We start from the raw sequence: 12834 nt of genomic DNA on the forward strand, positions 1-12834 counted from the left end.
TGTTATTTATTTAATGAATTTCAAACTTACCATCTTTGAGCAGTTGGAGCTATTATTCCTTACCCATTCTTCATGCTTTTATAGATATGTGTGTGTTCATGTACATGGTACTTTAAAACACTGCATTTTTTTCTTTACCTGACAAGATCTCATGGACATCTCTCTATGTCTTATAAAAAGAGTCAACTCCTCCAATTTGGCATCTTTTTGAACATGTATGTATATGTACATGTAATGAACATGTATGAACATTATGTGTCTAATATAAGTTTAGACAATTTCACTTTTTACTTTTGTTGCTGATATGAAAACTATCACATTGAACATTTGCTGGGTAAAGCAATTTGACACTTTAAAATTTAAAACATGCAGCTGGAGAAATTTCCCAAAATTAAATGATTAATTGTGCATCTTAGGATCTGGTCAAGAAGTGTCTTGCCAGCTACTCACTAACTCTGATTACAACTAGAGATAATTGAAATAGCTGAAAATTTAAATTTCAATAATAAGTGTTTTCTTGAAATTTACTTTTTTCTATTTCAATTTTTTTTTTAGAAAACATTGTATTGTGTTTTATTATCATAATTCTTTTTGATATAACCTAATCTTAATTTAGATAATATTGTTCACTATTTTTGCTTTTATTCTCGGTGACGGTGGTTTGGTTGCTTAGGTTGTGTCTGACTCTTGTGACCCCATGGACTGGAGCCTGCCAGGCTAGTCTGTTCATGGAATTTTCCTTCTTCAGAGGATCTTCCTGACCCAGAGATTGAACCCAAGTTTCCAGCACCGCAGGTAGATTCCTTACCAACTGAGCCAGCAAGGAAGCCCAAATTTTAGCATTGCCCACCACTACCCTTCAACTGGTATGTAGGTTCCAGAAGAGCAGGGAGTTTCATTGTGTCTGCTCACCACTCTTGCACCAGCACATAGTGCCTAACAAGAGGAACGCATTCAACGGAAATATCTTGAAAAAGAATGACTGCCTTTCTGTCTGTTTTTTAGCTTAGTGTATGTAATATTCCTCTGCTTGATTCACAAGGTCAGTGATTCAGTCTTTAGTCATGGACATAATTTCCAAATATTTAAATTATGACTCATTGGGCTTCCCTGGTGCCTCAGATGGTAAAGAATCCGCCAGCAATGCAGGAGACCTGAATTCGAGCCCTGGGTCGAGAAGATCATCTGGAGAAGGGCATGGCCACTCACCCCAGTATTCTTGCTTGGAGAATTCCATGGACAGAGGAGCCTGGTGGGCTACAGTCCATGGGGTCACAAAGAGTCAGACACGACTGAAGTGACTAAGCAGATGCAGCATGGAATGTCCAGATGGAACATCCTTGCAAGCAAATTGTTTCCATCTTTAAGTAACAGGAAGCATGGAAAAATCCATTTGTTTGTGGAGACATCAGCATAGACTGATAGATAAGAGAGAAAATCATCTCCTGCACTATTATGATAAGGTAAACACTATATCTGAGAGTGTCTCTGCTATGTTACACAGAATATAGTAGTGCATCAGATTTAGGTCATCAAAACTAAGAGATTCTTAAGCTAATTTGAGGTTTTGGATTTATAGGAAGAGACCAAATTATGTCTAACGTAAAGTTAAACTCAGTACATATCTAGTGTCTTTAGTTAAATAAGAAAGTGAGACAGCCATGCAGAGCAAACATGTGGAGGACATGCTTGTTGGAGGACAGAGGAGTAAGGAGCTGAAAGTCCACTACTGAATCATTTATGTGGACAAGAAAATTATGAAGAATTTTGGCAGGAGTAGCTTTGGAGAAAGTGAGAGTAGGCCAGGAGCTAACATCTTTAAGATATAGAAAAATGACTTGAAGTCTGAAGTCTGCAGCAAGAGGAGGTATAGTCTGAACACAGAACTTCAAATTTTGCAAGGGATGAATTTAGGAAGGAAGAAGGGACAATGATTTGCACTGTCATTGAGTACAAGAGGACATGTTCTTCCTCCAAGTCCTGCAGTAGAAAGGATAGCCAAGGATGCAGGAGAGGAAACAATTACCTTTGATAAGGCTGTAAGGAAAGAGATATCCTCAGGGGAAAGAAAGTTTCAGTTGGAACAAAGAGAGGGAAGTTTTAAAAAGAGCCTGAGGAAGTAGGGTGAGGACCCTGAGCTCCAGAGGGAACACATGGAAGGGTTTGTGGGTGGGTAGTGGGTGAGTCGATTAGGAGATAGGTTCACATTAGGAAGTTGGGGACACTCTACCAGGGAAGTCCTGTCCTGCTAGACAGATCTACTTCAAACTATAATGCCTAATAATATTTCTTTAAATCAAGGGTCGTTTTCAGACATTAGGTAATTAGATCATTTGCACAGAACTGTTGACTTAATTAGGTATCAGAGCATTCATGCTAAGTCGCTTCAGTAGCGTCTAACTCTTTACAACCCCATGGACTGTAGCCCACCAGGCTCCTCTGCCCCTGGGATTCTCCAGGCAAGAATACTGGAGTGGGTGGCCATGCCCTCCTCCAGGGGATCTTCCTGACCCAGGGATCCAGCCAGAGTCTCTTATGTTTCCTGAACTGGCAGGCACGTTCTTTACCACTAGCGCCACCTGGGAAGCCTAGCTAGATATAATAGAGAATAATAACTCTCTGTATTGCTATAGTATGTTCAACTTGGTAATTTATAAACACAGAGAGTAATCATTTCTAGTTAGCAAAATTCTTAAAGCTGGAAGGAAAGAAACCACTATTATGTCATGTTCTTAGATAAGTGTTTTACTCATAATATCATCATAGAACATTTATTTAAGTAAATCTATTTAAAAAATAAATTATAGCATTTAAAAATGCTTGCACAAAAATTATGTGCAAAGTTCTAAAGTTGACCAGACAGATTATTCGTCTGAAGTGTCTTTGATATCATCAATAATTTCTCGGATACAATGCTTCAGGTTTATTTCTCTGAAAACAATATGTATCTTTATGAGAAGGAAGCCATTGGGTTTTTATCTGGTAACCAAGCACAAGGCATACAAAGTTGTCAGATGATGTTTTCATCATCTATTAATATAGTCTTCTGAAACTGAGCAATCAGTTTTTCTGCCCCACCTTCACTTACTTATGTTTGGACCCTAGTTCTTGCCAAGTGAAGCTGCTCAATGTGATACCAGGCAGGGATATTTTCTTGATTGTTAGAAATTATTAGCAAACACTTCTAAACACTGTTTGATTCCTTTAATATATCAACAACAAAAGTAAAAGAAAGAAGGAAAAGGGGGCAATAGTGAGGAAAAAATTTTAAATTTTAGTTTAGTTGATAGCACATAAATATTGTAGTAAAAAAAAAATCCATCATTTGTTTAGTGACGTTTCAATTATAATTCAAACATTACACAATTCAAGTAATATAAATATATTTAGTCTGCTGTTTGTTCTGTCATAAAGTGGGCCAGGGTGTCTACTAAAATAAATCTTACAGATGCATTTGATATGTTTCCTCCTGGGAATAGAAGGCTGAAAGGGTCTAGGGGCAGAGATGTTTCAAGTTTATTAAAATATGCATTTTAATTGCTAAATATTTTGTTCCTCCAATTTGAGCATTGGATAAATTTTGATTCCTCTGTGGTCTTGATCTAAACTGTCAGCCCAGAGGGAATGAGAAGAGATAAAAAAAAGAGGGTCAGTCAGTTCAGTTCAGTCGCTCAGTCGTGTCTGACTCTTTGCAACCCCATGAATCGCAGCACGCCAGGCCTCCCTGTCCATCACAAACTCCCGGAGTTTACTCAAATTCATGTACATCGAGTCGGTGATGCCATCCAGCCATCTCATCCTCTGTCATCCTCTTCTTCTCCTGCCCTCAATCTTTCCCAGCATCAGGGTCTTTATCAACGAGTCAGCTGTTTGCATGAGGTGGCCAAAGTATTGGAGTTTCAGCTTCAGCATCAGTCCTTCCAATGAACACCCAGGACTGATCTCCTTTAAAATGGACTGGTTGGATCTCCTTGCAGTCCAAGGGACTCTCAGGAGTCCTCCAACACCATAGTTCAAAAGCATCAATTCTTCGGTGCTCAGCTTTCTTCACCATCCAACTCTCACATCCATACATGACTACTGGAAAAACCATAGCCTTAACTAGATGGACCTTTGCTGGCAAAGTAATGTCTCTGCTTTTTCATATGCTGTCTAGGTTGATCATAACTTTCCTTCCAAGGAGTAAGCATCTTTTAATTTCATGGCGGCAGTCACCATCTGCAGTGATTTTGGAGCCCCAAAAAATAAAGTCTGACACTCTTTCCACTGTTTCCCTGTCTATTTCCCATTAAGTGATGGGACTGGATGCCATGATCTTAGTTTCCTGAATGTTGAGTTTTAAGTCAACTTTTTCACTCTCCTCTTTCACTTTCTTCAAGAGACTTTTTAGTTCCTCTTCACTTTCTGCCATAAGGGTGGTGTCATCTGCATATCTGAGGTTACTGATATTTCTCCCGGCAATCTTGATTCCAACTTCTGCTTCATCCAGCCCAGCGTTTCTCATGATGTACTCTGCATATAAGTTAAATAAGCAGGGTGACAATATACAGCCTTGACGTACTCCTTTTCCTATTTGGAACCAATCTATTGTTCCATGTCCAGTTCTAACTATTGCTTCCAGACCTGCATACAGATTTCTCTAGAGGCAGATCAGGTTGTCTGGTATTCCCATCTCTTTCAGAATTTTCCACAGTTTATTGTGATCCACACTGTCGAAGGCTTTGGCGTATTTAATAAAGCAGAAATAGATGTTTTTCTGGAACTCTTGCTTTTTCGATGATCCAGCAGATATTGGCAATTTGATCTCAGGTTCCTCTGCCTTTTCTAAAACCAGTTTGAACATCTGGAAGTTCACGGTTCACATATTGCTGAAGCCTGACTTGGAGAATTTTGAGCATCACTTTACTAGAGTGTGAGATGAGTGCAATTGTGCGGTTTGAGCATTCTTTGGGATTGCCTTTAGTAGGGATTGGAATGAAAACTGACCTTTTCCAGTCCTGTGGCCACTGCTGAGTTCTCCAAATTTGCTGGCATTTTGAGTGCAGCACTTTCACAACTTCATCTTTTAGGATTTGAAATAGCTCAACTGGAATTCCATCACATCCAGTAGCTTTGTTCGTAGTGATGCTTCCCAAGGCCCACTTGACTTCACATTCCAGGATGTCTGGCTCTAGGTGAGTGATCACACCATCGTGATTATCTGGGTCATGAAGATCTTTTTTGTATAGTTCTTCTGTATATTCTTGCCACCTCTTCTTAATATCTTCTGCTTCTGTTAGGTCCATACCATTTCTGTCCTTTATCGAACCCATCTTTGCATGAAATGTTCCCTTGGTACCTCTAATTTTCTTGAAAAGATCTCTAGTATTTCCCATTCTATTGTTTTCCTCTATTTCTTTGCATTGATCACTGAGGAAGGCTTTCTTATCTCTCCTTGCTCTTCTTTGGAACTCTGCATTCAAATGGGAATATCTTTCCTTTTCTCCTTTGCTTTTCGCTTCTCTTCTTTTCACAGCTATTTGTAAGGCCTCCTCAGACATCCATTTTGCCTTTTTGTATTTCTTTACCATGGGAATGGTCTTGATTCCTGTCTCCTGTACAATGTCACAAACCTCCATCCATAGTTCATCAGGCTCTCTGTCTATCAGATCTAGTCCCTTAAATCTATTTCTCACTTCCACTGTATAGTCATAAGGGATTTGATTTAGGTCATACCTGAAAGGTCTAGTGGTTTTCCCTACTTTCTTCAAAAGGAGAGTAGATTCCTGAAATTCTAAGATTTGTTGCTATTTTCTAGCATTTTCCCAATGTAATGACAGCTTATTCACTGATAGCCAGAATTTACTTTGTTCTTCTGAACTCTCTCTCCTCATCTTTTTATCTTTATAATATATAAGTATGTAACATAATGTTAACTATTACACATAATATACAGTAAACATATATTGCAAAATGTATTGCACATTCCCCACAATTTAGCTGAGTATTACAGAATTATGGAATCATATATTTCACACTAATAATTCAGCTTTACATCTCCAACACAATGACTAACATGAAGTAGATGTTAGAAAAACTTATAGGAACTGAATTTACTGAACTGAACTTGGAAATAAAACCTCTTTCCAAAATAATTATCTTTCAGCAAGAAGTAATAGGTAAATGCATTAAAAGTGAGAAGAATAAAATTGTTAATAATTTCCTTCCCCCCCCCCCCCAACCCACAGGTTTCTGGAATACATATATGGAAGTAAGAGAAGGAACTCTAACCTGATCATGGATTTCGAAGAGAGACTCTTCAATGCATTAAGGAAAAGATAACAACCAGTGCATAGAAATGATGTCCTTTTGCCACAATAAAATTAATATTTCTTGTGTGAAAAGCAGCTGGTCCAACGACATCCGGGCTTCCCTGTATAGTTTAATGGTGCTCATAATTCTGACCACAGTGGTTGGCAATCTGCTAGTTATTATTTCCATATCACACTTCAAGCAATTGCATACCCTAAATAATTGGCTCATCCAATCCATGGCTACTGTGGACTTTCTTCTGGGGTGCCTGGTCATGCCTTATAGCATGGTGAGATCCGTTGAGCACCGCTGGTCTTTTGGAGAAGTCTTCTGTAAAATTCACACCAGCACTGACATTATGCTGAGTTCAGCGTCCATTTTTCACTTGTCCTTCATTTCCATTGATCGCTACTATGCTGTGTGTGACCCACTGAGATACAAAACCAAGATCAACATCTTGGTTATTTCTCTGATGATCTTCACTAGTTGGAGTATTCCTGCTCTTTTTGCATTTGGGATGATCTTTCTGGAGCTAAACTTCAAAGGAGCTGAAGAGATGTATTACAAACACAGTCACTGCATAGCAAGTTGCTCTGTCTTCTTCAGCAAAACATCTGGGGTTCTGGCCTTTATGACTTCTTTCTATATACCTGGCTCTATTATGTTGTGCATCTATTGTAGAATATATTTCATAGCAAAAGGCCAGGCAAGATCAATTCATGATGCAAAGCAGAAGGTTCAAATTGGGTTGAAAGAGAGAAATGGAATTTCACGAAGCAGAGAAAGGAAAGCTGCAAAGACTTTAGGGATTGTGATGGGAGTTTTCCTAACATGCTGGTGTCCTTTCTTTGTCTGCATGGTCATGGACCCTTTCCTGGAGTATACTATCCCACCCACTTTGAACGATGCATTGATTTGGTTTGGCTATTTGAATTCTACTTTTAATCCAATGGTTTACGCATTTTTCTATCCCTGGTTCAGAAGAGCACTAAAGATGATTTTAGTTGGCAAAATTTTCCACAAAGATTCATCTAGGAGTAAACTGTTTTCAGAATAAATCCATAGAAATATGCTTTCAGTCAGTCAGTTCAGTTGCTTACTTATGTCCAACTCTCTGCGACCCCATAGACTGCAGCACGCCAGGTTTCCCTGTCCATCACCAACTCCTGGAGCTTACTCAAACTCATGTCCATTGAGTCAGTGATTCCATCCAACTATCTCATCCTCTGTTGTCCCCTTGTCCTCCTGCCTTCAATCTTTCCCAGCATCAGGGTCTTTTCTAGTGAGTCAGTTCTTCATATCAGGTGGCCAAAATATTGGCGTTTCAGGTTTAGCATCAGTCATTCCAGTGAATATTCAGGACTGATTTCTAGTGTTTTAGAAAATAGTTGGTGATCATGTTTATGAACATGCATATTATCAACCACCTGCGCCAATTGCAGGGACTTTGATCAAATATTTGGGTCAAAGATTGTATAGTGAGAGATGATGCTTACATCTTGCTTCTTATATGCCATTTGTATTATGTATATTGAAGTTTTACAAGTCCAGAAATTAATAACTTAAAATTTTAAAGAACACTTCCTACCCTTACATGAACTGCCATGAAATTGAAGGTGGTACCTTACTCAGTTGTTCAGTGGTGGAAACTAACAGGCTACATTCGGAGATGGAAATTAGAAGGACTTTATCATTCATTTGCTAGAATATATATGCCTTTTTAAAAAGTCAATTAAAAGTGTACATTAAATATTACTATTGTTTTCACATAATTTGCTATTTGTCACTAATTATTAATACATATTCTGATTTTTAAATCCATTAATGTCTACATTAAAAAAATTTTTTTTTTGTTTTCATACTTGTAGGAAATTTGGAAAATAAAGGAAAATAAAAATAATGTATAGAAACAAAATAAAAATTAAAGTCTCATTCATAGCTCACTTAAGAGCTATATCATTCAAAGTTCTTAAAAACATCATTTTGTAATATGCAAAATGTTAAATTGTATGGATGCACAAATATTTTTTTAACCATTTTCCCATTGTTGACCACTTAGTTCATTTTTTCTTTCTTTCTGTTTTTTTTTGAACAGTCCCAATTAAATGCCTGTTACCGGGGCTTCCCTAGTGGCTCACACAGTAAAGAATCTGCCTGCAATGCAGGAGACCTTGGTTCGACCCCCAGGTTGGGAAGATCCCCTGGAGGAGGGCATGGCAACCCACTCCAGTATTCTTGCCCATGGACAGAGGAGCCTGGCGGGCTAAAGACCATGGGGTCTGACAAAGAGTCAGACACATAACTAAGCACACAGCAGCTGTTAGTGAAGCTCACAAAAATGTCTGGGAGGATTTCATCCTATTTCAAGGTCATGCCTGGTGTGATAGGACTCAAAATGCAAGCTGTAGGAAGTAAAGCAAATTCACTTGTTGGGTGCCAGGCTACACTGAAAGAGAAGCAGGTATTCATCAGAGCAGCTAAACATGAGGTAAAGAAGATGTATAATCGGACACAGTATATCCCATGTCTATTACGATGGCATATACAAAAGAAAAATAAGGAGAAATAGTGGTTTCAAGTAAGATCCCTTAGGAGAAGTGGGCAAGCATTCTTAATCATAAATATCAATTTGCACTTGAACTGTTTCTAATCTAGACTTCATGTAGTGGGTATCATGTTAAGCAGCACCATGGATTTGAGTTTATTTGTTTCATAATTGTGATTTACCCTCATGGGTAAGTTAAGGTGAAGCAGTTAATTTTAAATAAAATTTTAAGATGCAAGTTCCTGTATATACATTTCTTTTCACACCCTTCTATCTATTGCAATCTCTTTCAGGACTGTATATTTAGTTTCCTTGATCTGACTAGATTTTGTTCTTGTAGATTTTAAAAGCAGCTTTAAAACCTTTTTCACTTAGTATATGGTAAGAAGTTGCCCCTAATCACTCCTGGCTTCATAAACTATCTTAACTTTTCTACTTGTGAAACTATTCTTGTTAAATTTTAAAAAGGGAACAAAAGCATTTAGATAGTTTTCTATACCTTATAGCAAGTTTCTGTGGTTTTCTTCATTTGCTCCCACACATTCTTAGATGTTTTATACTTTTGTGTTTGTGTGTCTTGATGGTTATGAATGTATCTTTTTAAAAGTCATTATATTTTCTATATAATATTATTGCTTGTGTATAGTAAAATTTATTCCAGCCTTTCAGTTGACTTGCTTGGATTTTCATTATACAGTCATATTATCCTCAAAAAATCCTAAACTTTTTCTCTTTTCTAATAGTTATTCTTATCTACAGTCTTTGCTGTACTTCATTAGTCAGAATTTCTAGAGTAATATGCCATAGTCCAGTGGGTCATGAAGAGTCAGACACAACTAAGCGACTTAAGCAACTAAGCATTGATAAAGCTGATATGTCATCTTTGTCTTCCATCTATTTTAAATGGCTATTGAGATCACATTTTTCTTGGGACAAGTTTATGACTCAGATAATTCTACCTTTTAGACTTAGTACTAAATCCCCTATAGCCTATTTCTCTTTGTAGCCTCTGTTTTTAAAACTCTTAATAAGAAAACAACCAGTAACCCATCCTTTCAGCAAACAAGAAAGGCTCACCTCGTCTTTCCCAATTGGCAGCTTTATTCTAGTTTCCGTTCCTCCATGCAGAGGTATTTTAGTCTTTTAGTTGTCCAGAATCTGCTTCTCAACTGGAATACAATTAGCTTTGGGAAATTTCTCATCCCGACTAGATATAATTTATTGGAACTGTAATCAAGAGAGTGGTCTTCTGCCTTTCCCCTTAACTAAACAGATGGGTGGAAAATCTACACTAAAAATTTCAGAAGGTCTTTCTTTAGAAACTGAACCTTAAAAGAAGGGGAAAAGACAATTATTTTTACCAGAATCATTAGCAGAAAGCAAAAAAAAATGTGGATTTCCATTCTATTCATATGGTAAGACTCTTGGTGTTGTCGGAGTTCATGCCTCCCAGATTCCAGAGATACCCAAGTATTCATTTCCAAACTGAGTTCTCCATTCTCTCATGAATTTCATGACTCCCAGATAGTCTTCTAATGAATTCACAGTAGGCATAACTTTTGGTTGCATGCAAGAGAAGAACTTGAACTTGACATACAATATTATGGTAAACATAAAGAAGGCAGTTGTAACAACACAGTATAACACTCCTTTCCTAGTCCAGACAAAGTCCATTCAAAAAAGTGTCATATTCCTCTCCTTTCTCAAAGAGAAGTATTCAAATAAGTTTCCATTCAAGAAGAGATAAAAATAAAAATGTACTAGCAAAGAACTTTTTGGAACTGATTTTTTTGTAATAATAATATTGCAATCTTAAGAGATCAGTACAATGGAAGTTCTAGCCTGATTTTCAACTTGGTTCTTGAAGTCAATAATCCAATTTTTGGAGAATCATAATTTTTGCCAAAAAAGTAAAGCAAACCATATAAACTCCCATAAATTGTGGATTTTGATGAGTCAGTTTGTTGTATGCTGTCAACCAGAGTGTGAATATTAACCGAAATGTTTAAAGATTCATAAATAGTGATTTATGTTTTTAAATTTAGCAAACTATAAAGTATACAAAAAAAGTATTGAGAGATATTTTGAGTGTTGCACTCAAATAACCTAAGTAATGTAAGAATCAAATTGAAGATTTTTTTTTTTTAAGATAAAGTATATATGCATTTCCCAAAGTGTTCCTAACAGGTCATTGAGTACATGGCCAACTGTAAACAAGCATTTAGAGAAGGTAAATTTGTCTTTGACAGGTCCTGACCTTCTGTTCCGTATTCCTCCTCCTCCTCAAATCCCTTTATGAAGTCTGTAAGCTCCCAGTGAATTACTCACCTGCAAAATAAGGACAATAATATTGTCTCACTGGACCATTAATCATTACATGAGAGATACTGCCTAACATGGGGCCATGCACGTAAAAAGACTCAGCAAATACATTTTATTAGCATTATTCTCTGTCATTTTATTGGTGTGTGCTTACATTTAACAAATATAAACAAATGCTTATATTGTACAGTGAAAATTTAGGGGAATAATGAACAGCACAATGCATTTAAAAATGAGCTCAGAAGCCCTGGCTATGAGCTCCTGTGAGTAGGGACTCAGTTTTCTCCAGCGTCTGCCACAGGGCCTGGGCCAGAATAGTTGCTCCAGGAACATTTGTCCAAGGAAGGGAGAAAAGAAAGATGACTAACTGATTTAAGGGCAACATTCTAATTTTTTAAATTTTAATTAAGCATTTATTTATTAAATTAATTTTCGATGGAACATAGTTGCCCCACAGTGCTGTTAGTCTCTGCGGCATAGCAGAGTTAATCGGCTACACTGATACACGTATCCCTTCCTCCCCCGTTGAGGTCACCTCAGGGCATCAAGTAGAGTGCCTTGTGGGAGAAACTATTTCTAAAGTCATGTTTTGAAATTTAAGCCTTTTAATGTTATTTTGTCAAACTAATGGTGCCTTAGCCATCTAACTCAGGGATTCTCAAATTTTCCCAGTCTGAAGCCTAGTGTTGGCTGGGACACGCTGTTTACTGGTCATTATGAAGTGAGAAAATCGACACAGTCTGAGAGTTTTTCTTTTTTTTTCCCCCATTTATTTTTATTAGGTGGAGGCTAATTACTTTACAATATTGTAGTGGGTTTTGTCAACACAGTCTGAGAGTTTTTCGTTATGGAATAGGCATTGAATTGAATAGACTGTCTCTTGTCTAAGAGCATTCCTTGCTAAATTTCCAGGATTAGGATGTTCTTTTCATGAAAGAAAATATGGTAATAACAGACAAAAGATTTTGACAAGGATCTCATTTGACAAGCTTATGTTTGACCCCTGGGTTGGGACGATCCCCTGGAGGAGGGCATGGCAACCCGCTCCAGTATTCTTGCCTGGAGAACCCCATGGACAGAGGGGCCTGGCGGGCTACATACAGTCCATGGGGTCGCACAGAGTCGGACACGACCGAAGCGACAGCATAGCGCAGCGCGGCAGCATGTTTGCCCACGTTTAAAACTTTCTTTTTATGAAATCCCCAAATCAGCTATTCTACTAACTATTCCACTATTGTTAGTATCCCTTGAAGCAAGAAAGGTGTTTTGGCAATAAGAGTTGATGGTGAGCCTGCAGCATACCATGGAGGCATCAGGTTAGCGCCAATCATTGAAGAAATTAAAGTTGTAAGGACCACTTATAACCTATGCTTAAAATTCAGTGAAAATAGATGACAAAGGCCACAACCAAATGCAAGTAAAAAAAGTCTTGCTACTAAGACAAAAGTTGTTTTTGTCATGTTATACCCTTTTTTGACACAGAATCTTAATTTACTCAATGCATGTAATTTACTTACAATTCTAAAATCTGGAATTACTCATTAAGGGACAAACAAAATGAGTATATAGTTAAGAGTTTTCTTGTATCTCCAACCAGAGTTGAAATGTAATGTTAGCTGAATGGTTTTTCTGAGATTTCTGAAATCTTCCAGAGAAGTGATTCTTTGTTTTTTGTT

The 12834-nt window shown here is 37.5% G+C and overlaps 1 protein-coding gene across 1 annotated transcript; it reads left to right on the forward strand.

The window, feature by feature from the left end:
* The first annotated feature begins 6337 nt into the window (after window positions 1-6337).
* Window positions 6338-7348, forward strand: TAAR1 (trace amine associated receptor 1). Its single transcript, XM_065927779.1, has one exon. It carries the CDS (start codon window positions 6338-6340, stop codon window positions 7346-7348), a length of 1011 nt encoding a protein of 336 aa, XP_065783851.1.
* Window positions 7349-12834: the final 5486 nt, after the last annotated feature.

Source organism: Muntiacus reevesi, chromosome 3 (genome assembly GCF_963930625.1).
Source record: "Muntiacus reevesi chromosome 3, mMunRee1.1, whole genome shotgun sequence".
NCBI lineage: Eukaryota > Metazoa > Chordata > Mammalia > Artiodactyla > Cervidae > Muntiacus > Muntiacus reevesi.